The 23842-nt window shown below is 31.2% G+C and overlaps 2 protein-coding genes across 4 annotated transcripts in view; both read left to right on the plus strand.

Annotated features, from left to right (window-relative positions):
* nolo (ADAMTS-like no long nerve cord) overlaps positions 1 to 23842 on the plus strand; it is a 2006971-nt gene that overhangs the window by 1534440 nt on the left and 448689 nt on the right. The window lies entirely within an intron of this gene.
* Positions 10207 to 13767, plus strand: LOC140443682 (uncharacterized). Its single transcript, XM_072535058.1, has 2 exons — positions 10207 to 10343; positions 13215 to 13767. Exons 1-2 carry the CDS (start codon positions 10332 to 10334, stop codon positions 13695 to 13697), a joined length of 495 nt encoding a protein of 164 aa, XP_072391159.1. The 5' UTR covers positions 10207 to 10331; the 3' UTR covers positions 13698 to 13767.

Below are 23842 nucleotides of genomic sequence, written 5' to 3' on the forward strand. Positions count from 1 at the left end.
AACCCTTAGTCCAAAATATATTAATTTAAACTATTATTATGTTTAAGTATGTGTCTGTCAGAGACGTAGGGGCAGGAGGGGTAATATCGCGCGGTTAAGCAGAAATATCCAAGAAAATTACATTTTACACAAGACTGCTTTGACGGTTTGATTTTAACTTTGAAAATCGTTCTCAAAATACCAAACATTTATTTAAATTCGAAATCGAAATGTCAAAAAACGACTTAAAAGTTTAACTTTTAATTGTGGCTTATTTTTAATAAACATACTAAATAGTTACTAACCTAAACGTCGTTTTGCTACTTTTTTCTTGTGCTTTGGTACTGCTTTTTTAATGTTTTCTTTGCACCCAACGTATTGAAAACCTTCAGCTGACTCCCAACTACTACAAGCTGAATGTGCCCATACTCCAAAGTGAGTGCAAGGTACAGAGCAGGGATAAACTCTGTTGTCGTCGAGAAAGTTCAGCTAATCGAAATAGAATACCGCGCACGAAAGCGAGAAGTTTACAGAGAAATTCGAACAGAAAAAATAAGGCACTGGAGGGAACTGTGTGATAAGCTGGATGAGGACATGTTTGTCAGAGCTATAGGATCGCAATGAAAAAATTTTTTTTTCAAATTCATAGTATAGGTTGCATCCTTCATTGGCTATAGGAGGATTGTGATATTAGTCGATTTAACAGAGATTCAAATCACTACTACCTGACATATCCATTTCTATGGATAAGTCAGAATCATCTTTTTCATCATCATTTCTTTGTTTTTGTAGTAGACTTTTCAAATAGTTTCTTTGGGATAGAAGCTACATATTATGATATTTTAACGACACCTGAATATGAATGTAGAGGAGCAGGTTTTGTTGTGGATTCTGATGGAGCAGATTGTTGTTGATGGTGTCTGCTCCGCAAAGCTCATAATATCGATAGTGTATGTTCCGCAGTAGTTCTTCATGTTAATTGTGTTGTTTCTTAATTTTTTTATTTTCTTCTCGTTCAGCCTTTAAAACAAGTTTTCTAAACTGTTTAGCTGGTGCAATCTCTTCCTGCGGATTTAGAGTTGCAACCGAAAGTACTGTTTTAAACTCGCCTAAATAGTAACAGCGAGATATTTTTCAACGCGTCTTAGCAAGGTGAGAACAAGTATATCTTCTTCTTTGGGTACCGTCTCCTTTAAGGAGGTTGGTAATCATCACAGCTATTTTCACTTTTGAGATTGCAGCTCTAAACAAGTCGACGGAACTGCAATTATACCACTTTCTCAGATTGTTGAACCAGGAGATGCGTCTTCTTCCAATACTTCGTTTTCCCTGTATTTTTCTCTGCATTTTAGTTTGTAGCAACACATATTTATCTCCTCTCATAACGTGGCCGAGATATTGTAACTTTCTTATCTTAATCGTATTCATGATTTCCATTTCCTTTGTCATCTCTCTGAGGACTTCAACATTTGTTATTCGGCCTTATTTTTAATATTCTTCGGTAGGTCCACATCTCGAATGCTTTAAGTTGATCGCTCACCTCTTTCTTTAATGTCCAGGCCTCCACCCCATACAGCAGCACCGACAACACATATGAACGTATTATTCTTATTTTGAGTTGTAAACTAAGGTCTCTACTGCATAATACTTTTCTCATCTTATTAAATGTTGCTCTAGCTTGTCCAATTCTCATTTTTCTTTCTTCTGTATACTCTTTATTTTTATTAATAATTGTACCAAGATATCTGTATTTTTTTACTTTTTCTATTGGAACCCCTCTTATGTTTAAAAAGTCTTGTTGTTGTGTTTTGAAAATTGTCATAAATTTTGTTTTATTAGCATTAAGCGTTAGTCCGCTTTCCTGACTAGCATTTACTACATTATCTAAAAGTATCTGTAGATCTTGTATATTTTCTGCAATTAGTATAGTATCATCGGCATATCTGATATTGTTGATGGGTCTGCCGTTGACTTTTATTTCAATTGTTACATTTTCGAGTGATTTTTTAATTATTTCTTCCGAATATAGATTGAACAATAAGGGGGAGAGTATGCAACCTTGCCTTACGCCTCTTTTTATCTCTACTTACTCCGAAAGTTATTTGCCTATCCTGACTTTTGCTGTTTGGTTAAAGTAGAGACGAGTTATTATTTTTAAGTTTTTTTTGTCAATGTGTTTATCTTTAAGTGACTGTATAAGACGGTTGTGTCGGACCTTATCGAACGCCTTATTGTAATCAATAAAACAAACATAGAGTGGTTGGTTTATATCCATACATATTTGCATGAGGACGTTAAATCCAAATAATGCCTCTCATGTACCCATGGCATTCCTAAATCCAAATTTAGTTTCAGTGAAATCTTGTTTCACTTTTCTGAAAATTCTTACATGGTTAATTTTTAAGAATATTTTTAGTGTGTGACTCATTAGACTAATTATAAGGTGATTATTACATTTCTTTGCATTAGGTTTTTTTGGTAATGTAATAAATGTTGATTTGAGCCAATCTCTCGGAATAATACCCGTATTATATATAATAATATTTAAGTCTACTAATACATTGATCTGATCTTCTGATATTAATTTAATTATTTCAGTTGGAATTGTGTCAGGCTCCGCAGTTTTATTAGATTTTGCCAGATTTATTGTATGTATTATTTCATCCTTAGTTATATTTGGACCTATATCATGTTCCTCGCAATCGTTCATGCTATCTTGTTGTTCCTGTCATCCTCAAACAATTCTTGTACGTATTCTCTCCATCTGTTTAGTTTGCCTTTGATATCAAATATTATTTTACCATTCGCATTAACCAGGGTGTTACTATTGTTGGACCGTCTTATACCTGCTAATTCTTTAATTTTTTTGTGCAATTCAAAACTGTCATGATTTCTCTGGAGTTCTTCTATCTCTAAACATTTGTCGTTGTACCACTTCTCTTTAGCTGCCCGTATTTTTATCTTAATCTCCTTGTGTGTGGCTTTGTATTCGTTTACATTTTTGTTTTGGTATGATCTTCTTTTGTCCATTAGTTGCCGGATCTCATCTGTCATCCATGGAGTCTTATCTTCATCGATTTTGTGACTACTCAGCGTATCTTTAATTGGCATCATTAATGTGTTCTTAAATGTTTCCCATTTTTCGCTGGAATATTCATTATCATTGATTATTGTTTTGCTTAACTCTTCGTTAATTTTCAACGTTAGTTCTCCTTTTATAGTCGAATGTTTTAGCTAGAATATTATTTAGCTTATTTGTTGTGTCTTTTGTTGATTTTTTATTTTCTTTAAGTGGATTTCGAATTTTACGATTACTGGATTGTGGTCTGATGACACATCTGTTCCTGGATATGTCTTTGCCGATTTGATTTAGTTATGGTATCTCTTATTGATAAGGATATAATCAATCTGGTTTCTGATAATTTTTTCTTTGCTATCTATAGGTGATTTCCATGTATATAATCTACGTGGTGGTAACTGAAACAATGTATTTGTCGCTATCATTTCAAACTCCTGACAGAATTCCGTCAGTCTTTCCCCCTCTTTCGTTTCTTATTCCTAGTCCGAATTCACCAATATTGTCTTGGAATTTACCTTTTCCCAATTTGGCATTAAAATCCCCTAGTAGAACAAGTATATACTGCCGGTTTTTATAATATTTTTAGTTAAAAAGTTTTGAGTAGAAGTTTGGCAATTAGTTATGACTTATGACTCAAAATTAGTGAAATTGAACTCAAATATCGACTTCCGGTTTTACTTCCAGTCACATTGTGTGAAAACATAGAACGTACGCAATTTTTAGAATAGTTCTTTACATTTAGGATAATATAATTATAATTATTATATTTTGAATAATTTAGAATGATTGTTTTTAAATTTGGCAAAAAAAGATTTTGTAACTTATTCCACTATTTACAGTGTTTTGTCTATTTATGTTAACGTTAATATATTCTGATGTTATATTAGTAGTACGGGCTTGGGTTAATAACCTTATAACTTTATACTTAAATTTTAATTTTTTTCAATATTGGACTATAAAAATTTATTGCCAAATTAAACATTGGCATAAAGTTCTCTAAATTATAGTGTTGAATTTTTTATTTATGGCTTTTGCATTCTTAATCATTTTACACGTTATTGTTTGAATTTTAAAAGTAGGGACATGAACCGATTTTTTTTAATATACGAGCTATTCAATTAATACTTTGATCATTAACATATTTACAAGAGTAATAAGACCGTTAGTAATACCAGTTGTTATGCAATTAATCCAACGTTATACAATATATGAAATAAAACTTATACAATACAAATAAAATCCATCGTATCATCTAAATTATGACCGCACAATAAAACAAAATGTATTTTTATTGATAGTTAATAATATATTTACTAAAATAATAATATTGTGTAATACGAGTAATTATATGTCTCATTTTAGCTTCTATAATTTTCAAATTAATTTTTTTATACCAAAATTTCAATTAAAATTTATGTTACGGAATAATTTTATATATATACGAAAATGGTTGCGTTTCGATTTAATTTGAGCTTCTTACCACTCCCTAACACGTGTTTCTGGGTCTACCCGTCATCAGAGAAAGTTTGTAAGAAAACTCAAACCAAACCAAAACGCACCGACTACTCTGGCAATTATAGAAAAAATAATTACCAGAGTATGCTACTAGAGACATCTAGTGATGAAAGATGAAGTTAAATGTGTCGATAGCTATCGACACATTTAACTTCAATTTTATATATTTATTTATTTATATAACAACATATAAAAATTACGTTAATAGATTTACATTTATGAAACGAAGATCTACGACAAATGCAATTTTTACTATAAAGTAATAATTAATGGACGTATAATATCAACTGGAGTGTAAGAACTATAAAGGCCTTACTCTGTCTTTGGGATCGCACCCAAGTTGGTTAAGTTGACCCAACTAATAATGCAAAACGTAAGTTCATATGTTAGAATTGATGGAGAAAACTCTACGTTTTTTGACATTAATAATGGTCTAAGACAGGGGGACGCGCTGGCGCCTTCGAAAATGCAATCATATAATTAAATATTAGAATGAATGGAACTGTTTTTAATAGATCGACGCAAATTCTCGCATTCGCTGACGATATAGTTATAGTGGGCAGAAGTATGAGAGACATGGTGCAGTGTTTTACAAGGCTTGCGGACGCGTCAAGTAAACTAGGACTTGTGGTAAACGAGGAAAAAACCAAATATACGATGGTTTCTAAAAATATCCAACAGGAAATTCAAATTAACAACCTTTGAGCAAGTCAAAGAATTCATATATCTTGGATTGCTATTAAACGCAACAAACATGAGAAGCGACGAAATCAAAAGACGCATAGCAATAGCAAACAGAACTGTTCACGGTCTACAGAAATATTTAAAAAATAAAACTATAAAACGTGCAGTAAAGCTCACTATTATACAAGACCTTAATAAGACCGGTTTTGATATATGGGGCTGAAATTTGGACCTTATCTCAAAATGATGAAAGATTTCTTGGTATTTTTGAGGAAAAAATTCTTAGAAATATTTTTGGGACCGTAAATGACAGTTGGCTATGGCGTCAAAGATACAACTTTGAAGTATATCACTTATACACCGATCCAGGTATTGTGGAATTCGTTAAGGTGCAAAGACTTAGATTGGCTGGTGTTCATTATTTTTCACTATTAAGAAGATTAATAAACTCAACATTAAACAGCTTGAACCTCATACCGACTATTACTAGCATAAACATAAATATAGAACGGTAATAAATAAATTTAAAAAAAGTCACAACAACAAAGTTAATATTGTTAAGAAGATTTAATATAACCTAATGTTGAGAAATACAAAACTATCGAGTGAATTAGATAAAAAACAATTAATATTTTTAATTATCGCAACTTTAGGGAAACAATGACACAAGTGCAATTTTTTCACAAATTGGGTTATCAACACTACACTCTTACTAATACTCGTCTTTGTCTGGGGAATTAAAAGTCAGAATTGCAACTCTTCCTTTTGTCACTCATATGACTTTGACCTATTTATGGATTCAATTAAAGAAAAAAGATCTGTTTAGTGGTTATCGTATGTCCCTGAATATTGTACTGAAAGACATTGATTTTTAATGGCTAAAGGATGATCCAAGGCGACAACTGATAGAACAATCTCGTATTGCTGTGAAGAGAGCAGAATCTTTGAGATTAAATAAAAAATATAAGTATGAAGAACTGTATACATAAATAGAATATGAAGTTGGTTTTTATAGATGAAACTTAATTAATTTATATTTAAATGGGAATAAGCCACAATTAAAGGTTAAAATACGTTTATTGACGTTTCAATTTCCACTTCGGAAATCGTTCTCAAAATACAAACATTAGTAAATTTAACAAATTTTGTTTTTTGTTACTTAGTGAAAAATTCTTCTAATAATTTAATTTTATCTGACTCATCTATATTGACAATTCAGACATACATTATACATTTTAAAGTAGACGACTTTAAAATGATATTGCCAATATAGTTGAGTTGCGTTCCTGGGACGACTTTACTTATAAGATAGTTCATTCGATTACATGAAATCAACTTTAACTTGAGAATATCCGTCAGAAAAGATCATAACATGTAATTCGTCTTTAAAAAGACAAATACATGCCATGATGACAGTAAAATTCTCCTGTTAGTGATTCCATAGTAAATTATGAGGGAAAAACCAGGAAAAAAACCTCATAATACTATCCCGACATGGTAAGTATTTGATCGTGCATTTAGTTTACCTTCAATAAACACCAAATTCCGATTTTATATGTTTGTTATTTAAAAAACATAAATGATATATTCTCCATATATTACTGACTTACCAATACTGGTATTTTCCTTTTAATAACTTCCTCTTTCAATATGGGTAACCAGATCCTACTACATTCTGCCGAGGAATTCGCCGAAGTAACAAAAAACAAAATTTGTTTAATTTACTAATGTTTGTATTTTGAGAATGATTTCCGAAGTGGAAATTAAAACGTCAATAAACGTATTTTAACCTTTACTTGTGGCTTATTCCCATTTAAATATAAATTAATTTAAAATGCCACAAGAAAATAGCTTCAGAACAATATTATGAAACTTAATCTATAGATCTATATGTCGCCTATGACAAGATGAGAATAAAATATGTGTAAAATATATTCAAACTGATGGAAAACCGTAATATATTTCTATTTACCATAATATATAACCGTAATCATATTAAAAGCGATCAAAATATTAAGGCGATGAAATATTTTATATTATTCTTCATGCTGGTAATGAAAATGGCTTCATTAAGTGTACACAGGCTATATTTTCCTCTAAATCGGCTATAATGACTACCATGAAAAAATGAATCAAGCAAATTTTTTATCGTGGTTTGAAAATCAACTGTATAACCTAATTTAATAATTATAATCGCTCCATACTATCGCATATTCTTAGAGAAAATACCAAATATGTTTTTAAACAAGACTGAAATAAAAGAGTGGGTAACTATATAACAATGAACTGCCAACCGAATGAAAAGCGAAATAGACACATGTATTTTAATCCTCGTCACTGTCTGAATCTGAGCTATCACAAGGATTTATTATAATTGGTTGAATGTCAAGATTCACCATACTCTTGTCTCGGATATACCATTTTTTGATAATTTCATTAGTATGTCTGACACATTTCTCCCAAATATCTGCATAACATTGTTCCAGTGCCTTATTCCACATATTTAAAACAGCAGTATCAGAATGCCCATGGCCATCTATACCAATATACTTATTGTATTACGACTTGCAATTTGCCCAAATTAATTCTATTGCGTTAAATTTACAGTGATAAGGAGGCAGTCTCAACACCTCATGACCATATCCTCGGAGCAACTCGTCAATTACATATATATTTTCTTTTCGGTTATTTTTGGCTATTTGTAGCAATTCAGCTTTAGAAAAATGTGGGTCATATTTAATATTATTTGTTATCAACCAATAGGTACACGACAATATCCCAAAAACAAAATAAATTCATGCAGAGAATACTGTAAGAACTACGAAATTTTAAATAAATCTGTCAAATTTTATCATTTTTGATTAAAAGACAATTAACTAATATTAATTAGCAAACCAAGAAAAGAATAATTGACACTTTAAAATAAAATTTCAGTTAAAAATCATAACAGTAACTATTATACACCTTAACTAGAAAAACAAAATCTTTAACCTTCAATTGTCTAAAAACTACTTTTTGGAGATGTAACATTATTTCGCGACGTGTGCGATATTATGTCTATAGTTGCCGTTAATAAATTAAACCGGGTTAATTTTTCTATGCACATCAGATAAAATATCACTGAACAGCACTGGTTCCGTTTAAAACATGGCTGATTCCGTCTGCGCGAACGAGATGCGCGTACTTATTTTTTCAAACCGAGTGAACATTCTGATTGTTTATTATTCTGTGCCCATAGACTACAAGTATAATAATTTGAAAAACCAAAAAAAATAAATTCAAATAAATCAATAAACACAAAAAATGAGCTAATGTCACAAAATTTACAGTAAACAAGGTATCAAAGACATGCCATATTGTTAATCCTTGTTTAACTTATTGTGATTTCTATGGACAAGCGGTTTAATTTTGCAATACTAGTTTCTGTGAGTAAAAAAGAGACCTAGTATAAAAAGTAATTCGTGAATAATTTCATGCACGGTGGACATACCACGGACGTACTATATATCGTCTGGATATTATCAGTGAATTATGCCTAATGGGGATACCACTGAAAAAAACGCGCCTCCAGACTCTAACTCATAGGTGGTCGGGAAAAAGAAAAATGTTAACAAAATAATAAGTTATATCAATAAAAAAATAAATGATTTGTTTTTATCGTATTATTATGAGTATTCAAGAACCCGGTCAACTTCGGAGTGTTGTAAAATCCAGAAAAATTAATAAAATCAAACACATTTGTATGAAAATGATTCGTTAAAAACTCTATATTCGTTAAACTAATAATATTGTCATATTTTTTTTTGTAAACTGACCATAAAAAAGTTATATGACCCAAAATAAATTTGTTCAAAACTTTTTAGCTATTTTTGTTAATAACTTTTTTATTTTCCATTTTACGATAAAAAGTAATAGGAATAAAGTTGTAGATATTTTAATTTGATACAAATAATTTCTGACAAAATTTTCTGCAGGGTTGCTAGTTTACTGCGCGAAAACGCTTTGAACTTCGGAGTTTTATAAAATCCAGAGAAATTAATGAAATTAAACAAATTTGTAGTAAAAATTACTCTACATAAAAAACTATTTTATATTATTGTCCTTATGTCATTTTGTTGTAAAATGACCAAAAAAAAGTTATAAGGTTCAAAAGAAAATTTGTTTAAAATGTTTAGTTTTTTTTGTTTATAACTTTTTTATTTTCAAGTTTAGGATAAAAATAATACAAATAAAGTAGAAAATTTAATTTTCTACAAGTATTGTTTTATAACATTTTCTGTGGGTTTACTAATTTACGAAATACAGCGCGGAAACCCTTTGTCCCTCTTTTTCAAAGATGGCGGTCGGGGGACAATTGTGGCTACCCCACAAACTTGAACTTTAACTTATATCAACCACCCCAACAGATCATAAAAAAAAATAAAATTGCGTCCTCTCAAAAATTTAATATTAATGTAACTTTTTAATGGATTAAGTCAAAACAGATACTTGTGTATATATATAATTAGGGAAATATACTTGCATAAGGATAAAGACAGAGAAAATGGTAATAAAAGTAAAAATACTACAGACGCTAGTTGAAATTTTTCATAAATTTTTTGATCAGGGACTTTACTACTCCAACGCTTTTCCAAATTATTATATTTTTCCATATTTTGTTCTATTACAGAATAAACATATATCACTATTATAATATTAAATAGCAAATAAGCCAAATTAAAGTTGTTATTAGTATAGCAATGACAACCAATAGATTTTTCATGGAGATAAAATAAATAGGGTCTTATTTTAATCAGATACAATTGTATTTCGTATATTTAAATTGCATGTTAAATGCTTAATCGAATAATATTAAAATTCACAATTAATGCTCCCACAGATCTGTGAAAAAAATTTAAATATTTACATCCTTATCCTGGAAATAATTTTTGGTAATATAAGTTGCCATCTGACGTTTTAAATTTGGGTGTCTCCAAGGTCTACGCGTGTGCTCTAGTTAGGTATAAATTAATCCTTCTTTCGAGTGACCACTATCAGTTGTATCTCCAACGGAATCAAATCAACTTAAGACAACATGAACTGCTTGGTAAGAAAAATTTTAAAATCAAATTATGTATAACAAATTTTAACTACATTGTTTAATTTTATTATACAGTTATAACTGATCAGATTCCATTATAACAATTTCTTTTAATATTTAGTTCTCATTTAAAAAAGAAGTATTTTCATTTATTATTGTTTAAAATTAATAATTACTTAAAAGTCAAAAACGTTTTATGCTTGTTCGTTTTACCGTTTTTGTTCAAAATAATACATATTAAACTCTCGTTTTGACGAAGTTGTTGGATTTTATAGCTTCAACCGCTAAGTTGAAATTCAATTTCCCTCTTGTAATTTAGGAAGTTCTTATAAAATTATTGATTAAATAATTTTACTATTTCTTTTTTACTAGTTTAACAATTTACGTTCTTATTTGATAAAGAAATAAAAATAAGACCATTGAAGTTTGCGTTCTAAAAAATTATGAAAATTAAACCGATTCGATTTTTCGATTTTTCGCTTATTCCTTTTATTGTCTTGGTTATATTTTTGCTTTTCATACATTTTTTATTCTTTTTGAAATTTCTATCAGAACTCTTTGACATTCAAATTTTAAACTTTACACTATAATATATCCACATCTTGGGTATTAGTATTTTCCAATTTTTTTTAACTGTTACCATTTCGTTAGATTATTTAGAGTGTTTATTATTGCTTTAGTTGTATGTACTATTTTATTTGTTTTCTTTTTTTTATATTTCTATTATGCATCTTGCTAAAAAATTTTGATAGGTATAAAGGATTATTACCATTATTACCAAGAAGTCGGTATTGGCGTTTTATTCGTAGAAGATTTTAAAAGTATTCTTTTAACATATAATACACAAACAAAAACTGAAAAACTCATCGTTTAACAGAAACAGTTGGCTTTAATGTTGAAATAGAAAATAAATGTGTGGTTTGGTTACATTATTTAATTTTAGTTTTTATTTTCGTTAGATTTTTGCCGGTTTGCATGCTCTATATATTATATATCGTAACCGATATGTAGATTATTCATTAAAATTTTTTTATATGACTCTTTTTTCAACCATCATCACCATCTTTGTCTCGACAATCCTTTTGTGGATCCTGGTCTTCTCTAATATTCGTCGCTGTTGCCATTTTCTGATTTTTAATATTTTTAGTCAGCTTCAACTCTTTCTAATAAGCCAATTCGCAGTCGGCCTCTGCTTTTTCTTCCAACAATTGTTTCTGTAATTAGCTTTCTAGCAATCGTGTTGTTTAGCATTGGTATTAGATGTTCAGCTCATCTAAGTCGCTGTATTTGAATGAACGTTACAACATCTGGTTCATTAAAGAGTTGGTATAATTCGAAATTATATATATACGTCTCTCTCCTTAGTCGTTGATAGCTCCAAGTATTTTGCTCAGTATTTTACACTCGAATATTCCCAAAAGTCTTTCTGCGTTACAGTCCATGTTTCCGCTCCATACGTGATAACAGGCCTCTGCAGTGTTTTGTATGTAATAATTTTAGTTCTTTGGATGTTTCTTAAGCGAAATTTTTTTTCCATAGTATGTCCTATTTGTAAGGTTAATACGTCTTTTAATTTCTTCGCTTGTTTTGTTGGTATTAGCCACTAGTGAGCCAAGGTATTTGAAGCTGTCAACACATTCAAATATATGACTTTCACAGAGTGTTTTCCGTACCTTATTTGCTCTAGGATCGTTAGTAACCAACATGTTCTTCGTTGATGATTAGACGAACCTATTTCGCCAACGTTTCTAATTCTACGAAATATTGCTTAACATCCTGCTTGCTATGCTTTATTAAGTGAATGTCACCAGCATATGCTTTGATTTGTATCGATCCATTGTTAATAGTACCGCTATCTCCAGCTAGTGTTTTTTTCCAAGGCAAGCTTTTCCAAGACTGTCTTTTTGAACACAATAATAAATAGAAGGCAAACCAGGGTATCCTATGTTCTGAGTATGCTTTATCTCAAATGTTCTAGAATTCTCTCCCTGTATCCTACCATTGGCTTTTAAGTTAGACATTATCATTCACGTTATTCGAATAAGATTTTCTGTTATACCAAACTCACGCATTAATTAATATAGTAATAATCTCTTGACACTGTCGTATGCTGCCTTGAAGTCGACGAATAGGTCATGGGTTTCAATGTTAAATTCTAATGCTTTCTCGAGGATTTGTGCTACTGAATGATTTTGGTCAATTTTTGATTTTTCTGAAGTGAATCCTGCCTGGTGTTTTTCAAATATGCCCACTGTGTGCACTTGTTGCCTTTCGTAGAGAATATTTGCTAGTATTTTGTAAGCAATTATTATCAGGGTTATAGTGTCATACTCGAGCTGGTCACCTTTTTTAAGTGACATTTATATCACGCCTTGAGGCAATTCACAGAGCATGATCTCATTTTGCCGCACAAACAAGTAGAAGTAGAGCTCACTACAAATTTGATCACTTGATTGAGTTATTGGTGATTTACTATTTTTAAGCTTTGTAAGGGCTTGGGAAATCTCTTCAATGGTAGGGGGTCTTTCGTTTGACGAGTAGATTTCAATCATTTCGATATCCTAGGGGGTATTACCTACTTCTTCGGTATGATAGCCATTAAATTTTATGTCAAAAAAATTAACGCATCTGTTCAAAAATAACGCCGTATCATTTTGTTTATATTTCTGTAGAACTTTCAAGTTTTGTTTTGATTTCTTAGCCATTTTATGCTTTCTAGCTGCTTTTCTTTTCAACCACCTATATTTATAGTATTCTTTAAATAATAGTAAATTAGTTATCGCTATATTTTATTGTCACACTTACGGATTATTATTACTGATATATACATTAGGAGTTGAAATATTAATTTATATTTGTTTTTTCATTTTTATACAGGCCTTTGTAGCTTTCTTTGCTGCTGTAGCAGCTACCTATGCTGCTCCTTCAGCCACCATCGTGCAAGGACCTAGTGCCAGATCTACTTTGGTAGGTGCTGACGGTAGCGTGATCTCCTCTGTAGCACCAGGAGCTTCAATCGTTGCCGAAGAACACCCAGGAGTAATTGCCCATACCGCCCCAGTAGTTGCTGCTGCCCCAGCCGTAGTCTCAGCTTACTCTGCATACAATGCTCCATTAGCCTACTCTTCCCCCCTTGTATCAGCTTACTCTCATCCCGTCGTCTCAGCTTACTCTGCTCCAGTATTATCAGCTTATTCTGCTCCAGTAGTATCAGCTTATTCCGCCCCAGTAGTATCTGCCTATGCAGCTCCAGTTGTCGGACACAGTTCCATTGACACCGTTGTAGCCGGACCCTCTGGAACCATTGCCACCTCCAGGCATGGTGCTGGTGTTGTTTCAGCTCACGGACTTTATCTTTAAGTTTTTGTAAATATTTGTATTATTATTGTAAAAGAGTAAATATATACACAAAGTAAAGTATTAAAGAGTTTATCTATTTATTTAATAAGAAGTCAATGATGCTACGTATAAGTCTACTAGAATCAAAGTTAAAGGGGTAAATCTTAAGGATTGGTTTTATACCATAGTTTAAAGAAACTTACATAGAAGTAAGAACTTCTTGTGTATAATGATATATTATTTATTAAAATAATTTAAAAATGTATCCATAAGGATTACAAATCTTTAAATCGTTTTCGATCCAGTCGAACCATCATCAGTGAAAAAGCCTAAAAGTATATTTCCACTTTAAAATGACAAAAAACATAAGGTAAAATTTTGACTGTTGAATTACAAAATATGTGGAAAATACTTACATGGAAAGCTACGTAAACAGATGCAAAAACCCTGGTCTAACTTGAAAATCATTGTGAATTATAATATATCAATGACACTAAGTCAATGTTACAAGATTTATCATAAAGGGAACATACGTCTGATCTGCTTGAAAGAGTGGACAACTTAGTCCAACTAACGATACCAGCCGACTGATTAGGCCGGGGAGAAAGTAAAAATTTTTGTTGAAATTGACAGGTTCTCAGGAGAGTAAATATATAGACTCAAACAATAATTTATTAAGGATGTTTTGAGTAAAATTTGATTTTAAAGCACCATAGTGTTTGAAAATTTTTTGTTAAAAAGAAAAATTTAATAAATAATTAATTATGAATTTAAATTGTTTGTTAACAAAAACCAGTTAATTACATAAATGAAGTCAAAGTCTGATCCTGCTTTTGAGCCATGAGTTATCAACTTGGATAATAGTGTGTAATGTGATAAAATAGATGGTAACACCTATTGATAATGGTTATTTTGTATGCTAATGAATAAAAGAGAAAAAGATTAAAAAATGACATTCATAAGGGATAATTCTCATGAGGTTGGTTGGGTGGCCATTGGCTAGTTTAAAGAGGATATCGTAAATTGGATTAACCTTCGGCCAGGCGCGCCCTAAATAATTACATCATCAGGCGCGCCGCAGCAATTTGCTGCCATGTAGTTTCTTATTGTTTTCGACACTTTTAATTATTGATTAACTGTATCGTTATTTATTTTGTCAAAAAATAAGAACGCTTTATTAATTTAACTAATTTTAATAAATTGTACAGAAAAAAACTTTTAATTTATTTGATCATTATAATTAATATATACAATATTAGATTTAGAATGTCTTTTACAAGTGAATGCACTACATTGTGTACATTTCATAGAGGTATACGACTTTTTTCACTGTAACAATTGCAGCATCTACCACGTTTAGCAGGATTTTCGTCTTCTTGATGGGGTACTGGTTGCTTCGGAAACATCCTGGACAGGAACTCGGTTATATCACGTGAAAGTGTTTTAATTTGTGATCGTGTATAAAGGTGTTCTTTCATCAAGTTCATTGCAAGGTTTTTGAGAAAATGTCTCCTTTTGAGTGATTTTCCAGAATTTGCAGCGGAATGTAGAACAAAAGCATTTATGCCTCCAATATTCATTAAATTATAGAATATAACACACGGCCATCTTTTAGTAATCTGTGAAACACTGTATGATGAACATAATTTATCTACAGTATCAACTCCTCCTTTTGTTTTATTGTAATCTAAAATCAACTGTGGTTTCTTAGTATCCATATCAACTGTACTTTCGTTGTGTATAGACGATAATAATATGACTGACTTACTTTTACGCGGCACGTAAGAGGTAATCATATAATCTTTTTGAAATCCAAATATGCTAGATTGAATTGCCCTTAATTTATGTGGAAGAAATTCTTGAGGAATTTCTCTTTTGTTTTTCTTCAGCGTCCCAAGCAGAGTAACTTTCTTCTGAAGCAAATATCTAGCTAACGGAATACTAGTTTAAACATTATCTGTTGTTATGTTTCTTCTTGTCATTTCTACGGACTCTATTAGACGTTTTACAACGTCAAAGGCCGAATTTGATACGTCGTATGGGCCACTTGACTGTTTACCGCAATATATCTCTAAATTGGCGGTATAAAATGTTTGAGCATCACATAACGCGTACATTTTTATCCCGTACTTAGCAGGTTTGTTCGGTATATATTGTATCCAGCTACACCTACCTCTAAAGGGATGGAGCATTTCATCAATTGTTGTATACTCTGACAAATTGTATGAGTTTTGTTAATTTTTTATAAATCTGTCAAAAAACGATCTAATGGCCGACAGCTTGTCTATTTTACATCTATCACTCCTTGTATGTTTATCATCAAATCTCAATGAACGTGCAATAAATAAGAAACGTTTGTAGCTTATTACTGCTCGAACAATATCAATCCCTGTGCCATCTTTTTCCCAAAGTTCCATCACATTTGTGTGATTGCCTTGCTTTATGCCAATCAAATAGAGGAGTCCAAAAAAGGCCAATAACTCACTCCTGTCCACATTCTCTCTTTATCTCTATGTTTATTTATATATAAATTGGTAAAAATTAGAATTTCATCAATCATATCAATATTGATAATAGTAAAAAACGCATCAATTTCTGTCTTTATTTAACGTGCAGTTCCTTTTAATCCCGGTGGTACTCTCATTATATTTTTTGCTTTGTCTTAAACGTGGCAAAAGAAGTTTTATACCACTTACTTGTTTTATCCTTGCCAATGAATTTATCTTCAACGTTTTCGTAAAACATTTCCTCCTCATCTGACATATCTTGCTCTGAACATGTATCGTCGTGGTTCTCCTCAATTTGTTGTTCATCCAAATCACTATCACTTTCCAATATTTCATCTGTTTCATCTTCAATATCTGTCATATTATTTAGAATTTCCTTTAATTGTGCTTGGGTTAACACTTCCTTTGGACTTTTACGAGACATGGCGTAATCTAAAATTATAAAATATGTTATAATATAGAATTCTACAATAATCTAATATGTTTCATATATATTATTAATTCTTATAAATAATTATATTAATAACAATTTTACTTACCAATAAAATTTCAATTTCTCGAAAAAGATATATAATATATTAGTTATTTCAAAAAAAATTGCGCGAATTTCACTACCAGGCGCCTTGCAGCAATTGTTTGCCTCGATGTACTATTCACAATAAAGTACGATAACTAACTAATTGGACTTGGATTTCACAAGACGATGATGGGTACCGACTAAGGATTAACCGATAAGGGAATTTTAAAAATATCACGTACATAGCGTACCCCGTTAACACTTTAACTGGAAATATTGAGTTTACGCAGCCAATTACTGCGGCGCGCCCGGCTGAAGGTTAAACAAATAATCTCTATGTAATAAAATAATATAGTAAAACGATTTATGGGAAACATGAGTCTGTTTGTCAAACCAGACAAATTGAGAATCAACGTACTGTTTTGAAAAATTGATACAACTAAGATGGTATGCAGATTAAAATTTGTTTTTAATGAGAGTGGAATTAAGTGTGAAATTATTGGAACAAAAAATATATATTAATTGAATAGGCACCAATATAAATCACTCATAAGCACTATAAGGTCCAATAAGTTAGGTGTCATCTAAATATGTCAATAAAATTGCAGTACCTTATGGATGATGGTTGAATTTGTGTGTCAAATGAATGAAATGGCAGTGTCTGTAAGGGTGGGTTTGGTGAGTGAGTGTTTTGTTGATGACGTGTTTAAAAACACTAATTGGAGCCGTTGTATTCTAATATATTTTTAAAAGTTCTCTACGAGAAATATATTGACAGCATATGAATTTTTTTTATGCAGCTTTTGTTCAACGGAAATATACATTGGAATTGAGCACAAAGTAGGAGTTGAATTGACAACTATGTTAAAGTAAACTTTCAGATGTGTGATTAAATAATATTGTTGTTTGAGAATCCAAGGTTATATAGGTAGTAATTATTGATAAAGTTGAATAGAAGAAGAATTAAAATGTTTAAAAATTCTGAAGGTGTGAAATGGACATTGTCAGAGAGCGAAGAATATTAAGGAAGCTTGAGAAAATGTGTGAAAATATTTTAAAATTATGGATACAACTAAAATAAAGCCAGAGAAATATTGTATTGGAAAGATAAAAATGGGGGTTGAAATAAGGGTGTCAAAAGTTAAATAAATTAAATTAATCATGTAAAATAAAACATCTAGCCCAACTTTTTATTTAAATCATCAATTTAATTTATTTGTTAGCATTACAAATAGAGAAAAACATGGAAAAAAGTAAAGAACATAAATTTAAATATTTATTGAAGAAACATGATAATAATAATTTACGTCCCACAATACAGTGGTGTATTTTGTCTTCTGTGCTGTTTAAATTCGATGTGGAGAATGTTTTAACACAAGCTCTTGATAACTTTGAGTGTAGTATAAAGGTCAATGATTACCCCATAAATAGCATTAATTACTCTGACGATACCAAAATAATCACAGTTAATTAATGTAATATGCAGTTACTGCTAAATCAAATAAAAAATATTGTAGGAAAATTATACGACTTAAAGATAAATGAAAGAAAAAATAATTACACGGAAATAAGAAGAAGCTAATTTTTAAGAGCCAACTTAAAATAAATACTGCTCCAATCTAGCAAGTGAAAACTTACAGAAATAACAAAGAAGATCATAACAAAATGACTTGTAATAAACTGGATATCTACCAATCTTGCAAACAGGCTGGGTTCCACTCCAAATAGAGAATAAATGATAATCTACAAGTTATTAAAACGCTAATACAAAAGTTTGCAGAATACAACAAGCCTACTGATATATTGCCTTGATAAAGAGTATCTAGGACATTGGTATGGAACGTGGAATTAGACAGGGTGATACTATCTACCCTAAATTGTTTACAGCTGTACTCGAATATATGTTCAAGCAAATGATACAAGGGGATAATATGGGAATTAATATAAATGGAGAGGATCTGAACCATCTAAGATTTGCCGATGACATTGTTATAGTATCTGATAGAATTGTTAAAGATACAACAATGTTGTATCAAAATAAAGCATAATAAAGCATCAAAAACAATTGGTAAATTAACACAGAAAATAAAAAATTTATGACTTACCTAGTAGTCAGCTATAAAATTCAGATTAAAAGCTATAGTAGCGACCAAGTAATAGCTTACAAATATCTAAGGCATAAGATTCGCTAAGGCCGAGATAATCAAACAACTGAAATACAAAGAGATATAGGTAAGAGATATATGTTCTGCCTTTGGTATATTAAACAACATTTCCAAGTCTAATATTCCAGTTTGTTTAAAAAGAAAGGTTTTTAACCAGTGCGTTTTACCGGTTCTTACATATGGTGCAGAAACACTGACTCTGACAAAAAGAACAATAGATAAAATAAGAGTTACACAACACGCTATGGAAAGATCAATGTTAGGTAGAGATAAAGAACAATAATTAGAGATAAAGAACCAAACCTAGAAATAAGAAGAAGAACAGGAGTCACCGATGTAGTTAAAAAAATAGCCATGGCTAAATGGGCTCGAACCGGATATGTTGTTAGATTGACGGATGACAGATGGACCAGAAAGATTCTTGAATGGCGACAAATAGTAGAGGCATATCGAAACAAAAGTCGACCACCAAGTAGATGGACGATGATCTAAAGCGAATCATCACAAATTGAGTGCAAGAAGCTTAAAATAGAAATAATTGGAAAATTTACCAAGAGGCCAGCAGTGGATAGATATAGGCTAGTTGATTTTAAAATGTAGATCCTGCGAAGAATCTTTCTCATACCATGAACGGATAGGGTGAGAGACAAGAAAGTCTTAAGAAGGACAAATACGAAAGAGAGTTGCTTAAATAATATATGTACAAGTAGAGATATTCACATCCCGTTAAATCGGCCATTCTATGACATATGTTTTGCTATTATCAGCTCGTTAGATAAACCTGCTAAGTGAGAGGGAATGAAAAATATTTCTCTTCGTATATCGGTGATTAATATAAAACCTTTTTGTTATTTACTGACTGGTCTAATGTATTTTAAATAATTTAAACTAGAAAAAATTGGACAACTGGGCAATATCCAGAGAGGCAAAATATATGTAATTTCTTAATTAAATCTTCAAGGAAGACCAAGAGCAGAGTAGGACGTAAAAAGATGTCGTAGCTACGGAATATTAAGAACTGAACAGGCATAAACGATAACGGTGGTCTATCATGCCTCGAAGGATAGACGTCTGGCCATAAGATAATTCTCAAACGCACTATATGTGAACAACATGCGCAACATGTGAAAAACAATATCCAGTATCGTGTAAACATAAATGCCTAGTCAGGAATATTTCGACACAATAGTATAGGACAATTTGTCTATAAGGAAAATTTAAATATAGAAGAGTTTTTGGACTTGCTACAAGAAGAGATTTTACCGATACTTTTTTTTTATTGCCCTAATACCTTAAATATAAAAATTTTATGACCGCAAAGTCCATAAACATCAATAACGAAGAGCAGAATAATATACTTTAAGAACTAAAATTAAAATAAGATACAAGTTAAATATAGCATCTTTTCAACATCATCAGTGTGTTCAAAAAACGGTACACATAAAATAATTCAAAACACTTTTTTGTATTATCCCCTTTTTATCTATAATATGTATATAGAAACAAGATAATGAGGTTCTGGGAGTTTCACAGCAAACTTTTGAGCAGCTATCTACTCAATCCGACAGCTGCTTTGCTATGGACTGTTCAAGTTGCTCACCACAATTTTGCATATACATATATTTTTTGATAGTTGACACTACAAGACTATTTTGGTACTTGACAGAAATTTTACTAATGCATTCATTATAAATTCTCTCATTTCCATTAGCTAAGAGACTGAGGATATTAAACGGGGCCTGTACATTACCGATACTTGCAAAAGTAACTCAAGGTGAAGAACAAATTTGATGTCAAATGAATAAGTGCCCTGCGCACAATAGTCGGGAGGTTAAGAAAATTATTAAAAGTAGTTTTAATAACTTTTTGATTAAACCTAACTGTAATATTAAGGGCCTCCGAGATTGGGAGATTTAGCTCCAGACGATTATTTTATCTGAGGGCGTCTAAAATCAAAAATTTACTGCCCAAAATTTACATATATTAAAAAATTAAAAATACAAATTATTGAAGAGTGTGCGTAAATAACACCATGCATTCTGACTAATGTAAGGTAAGAATTTTATAATCAATTGAGGAGTATTCCTTAGTACAAAATGGCGGATTGTTTGAACTTTTGTTATAGTTTTATGTTTACAAATTATCATAAATTATTTTTTATTAGTTCTTAAAATATTAAAATATTGTTACAATAATTAAAAATCACTATTCCAGTATTTACAAACTTTTTTAAAGTCTTCTGAATTGTTGTACAACCTGGAATTGGTCTATTAGAATATGTTTTGCTAAATAAAAATTTGACTGTGCTCGCACTATTGCTTGAATAAATCATTATTTGCTCAACTACTTGTGGCCCAACATTTACAATACGCAATACTCTGGCAAATCTATTACATTTTTGCAAAATGTTGAAACGTGTTTAATTCATTTAACAATTTTTTTAAATACATATTTTAGTCATCTACAAATAGTATCTCATGACTTTTGATGTAAAATAATTAGGGAAGCAGTAATTTAACAGTAAAGAGTTATCCATTGAGTTTACTATGGTCCGTTTGACGATTCAACAATCGGCGAATAAAATATATTCAAGTATATTATTATATTAAAGTATATTAAAGAGCTGGAGAAAGATTTTGCTCGCGATCGGGAATATGAAAAAACTATACGAAAAATGTTGGATTAGTCATGTACATGATTTTCCCGTACATGCGGACAGCAGAGTAAGGGACGAAGGTAGTTATAATATAAGATTGTACACCAAAATTTGGGAATAAGTAGGTCATGAGTCACGACGTAAATAGGCAAAATCTGCAGGAGCGGACAGCTCCGTAGAGGTAAAGAGGTATCGGACAGGGGTTAATATGAAAAATTTTTGATCATGCTCGTCATCGAGAATATGTCGGCAACTTGCACAGTGAGTTCATTTAGATGTGTTCCAAAATCCAAGATCCAATAGGGTGGAGAGCTAGGTGTGGTCATTTTTTTTGAGTAAATTGAAATTCGGGGGTGCAACTCATCATTTAAGAATGTGTCCGTAACTTACATAGTCTATTCAGTTTAGTATATAGACTTAAAATCCAAAATGGCGGACAGATAGATGGGGATAATTTTCTTAAAAATGTTTGTACACCGTTTGCTCGTCTTAAGCGCAGAATCAAATAATAAAAAATTTTCTCATTTTTTGAACACGTTGCGTGAATGTTATCACGATGTCCGTTCACTTCAAAATTTCCTAAACAGTAGAGATCATGTTAACCGTCAAACTTATCGATACTGGACTACGGAAAATCCTCACTGGCTGCAAAATTCCCGTACTCAATAGAGAGATATCAAGTAAAATTTTATCCTTCCGTTATTTTGACACGTAAACGCTATTTTTTACGGTATAAAGTTTTAACGGATATGTAATTTTAGAGTTATCAAATGGTCGAATTGGTTCTTCACGTTAATACTTGGCAGCTGTCAATCAAATGTCGTATGTGACAGCAAAATAACTAATTTTTTTTTTGTTTTCTTTCATCCAAGGTATATATATTTTGTCTGGTTTTGTACATTTTGGGATTCAAATTTTTTCTCCAGAAATATGGAAAACATTTTAGAACAAGCATTATTAGTTGAAGCAAATGATGCAGTTATAAAAGATTTAATACTAAATCATATTTTAAATAACATAAAAAATTTACGTTCTGTATTCAATTTTCATAGCTTGGAGCCTGAGCAAGCCAAATAAACAGTATTTTCGGTTTGAAAAACAGGACATTCCAGAGGGTTGACTCCTCGCACTTGCTTTACTAGGAAAAGGTCATCAGTGTTTATAAAACGCAGCCTTTTTGTCTTTTTCACTATTTTCGTGTTCATAATTGATAAATATAATGAAATGTAATAAAATGTTTTATTTGTATCGCAGATGCCCAAGAAAACAGAAAACACGTGTTAACTAATGCACAGAAATAAAATTACAGAACAGGATAACAGGAACTTCAATCTCCGAGTCCCGAGTCTTGACGAATTGGTGCGATTCGCTGATAACGTTACCTTATATTAAACCCGCTATTCGACGTTTGGTAACGGAGCCCGTAAACGTTTTACGTTATTCATTTTCCATACTGCGCATGCTCCATTGCTAAAATAACGTTACTGTTTTCTCACTCTTTCACTTGATAACTCTCTAATAGTCAGAGAAAGTTAATGTTTGGGCGGCAATAAGAGATAAGAGTATTATTAAGCCATAATTTTTCGAAGAAACCTTAATAGGTCCTCGATATTTAGAATTTCTTCAAAATTTCTCTCTCCCCGAATTGAACTGGTTGTTTCCAAACAGAAATGATTTATGGCTGCAACAAGATAGTGTGCCTTCACACTATACTGTCATGGTGCGTAAGTAACTACTTGGATACAAAGAGAGGATACGTATTAAAGTTGCACAATAAATAACTCCCGAAGTTATAGAGAAGGTTCGAGAAGAGTTCGCGGCACGTCATTGTATTTTAGATGAAGGTAAACAATTTAAACACTTCATTTGGATTTAGTTTCATTTAATCAATAATACATAATAAATATTTGTTGTAATAATAACAATTTATTGATTTTTAAACAAATACAAACATTAATTACTAAGACATATTATTGATATGGATAAATAGGTATTTAAAAAAACGTTCAAATAATGTATTGCAACACCCACATTTCCATTTAAAAATTTTAGCAATGAAGTCATCACGTTCACATAGATGACGTCAATAATAAAAGGGTATCCTTATGGATAGCCTGTTTAAAAATAAGAATCAACCAGTTTAAGGATTTTTCCTTAGAGTCGCCGGCTGACGAAATAACGAATTAATTCCTTTCATTTGCACCATACTGTATAACGTTAGTAGTCATAATTTATGTACTTTATATACTTCTTTATATTTAAGTAGCTATGTAAACAAAGACTTACATGCAAGTATAGCATTATGAAACGTAAATAATTGT

Source organism: Diabrotica undecimpunctata, chromosome 6 (genome assembly GCF_040954645.1).
Source record: "Diabrotica undecimpunctata isolate CICGRU chromosome 6, icDiaUnde3, whole genome shotgun sequence".
In the NCBI taxonomy this organism is placed as follows: Eukaryota; Metazoa; Arthropoda; class Insecta; order Coleoptera; family Chrysomelidae; genus Diabrotica; species Diabrotica undecimpunctata.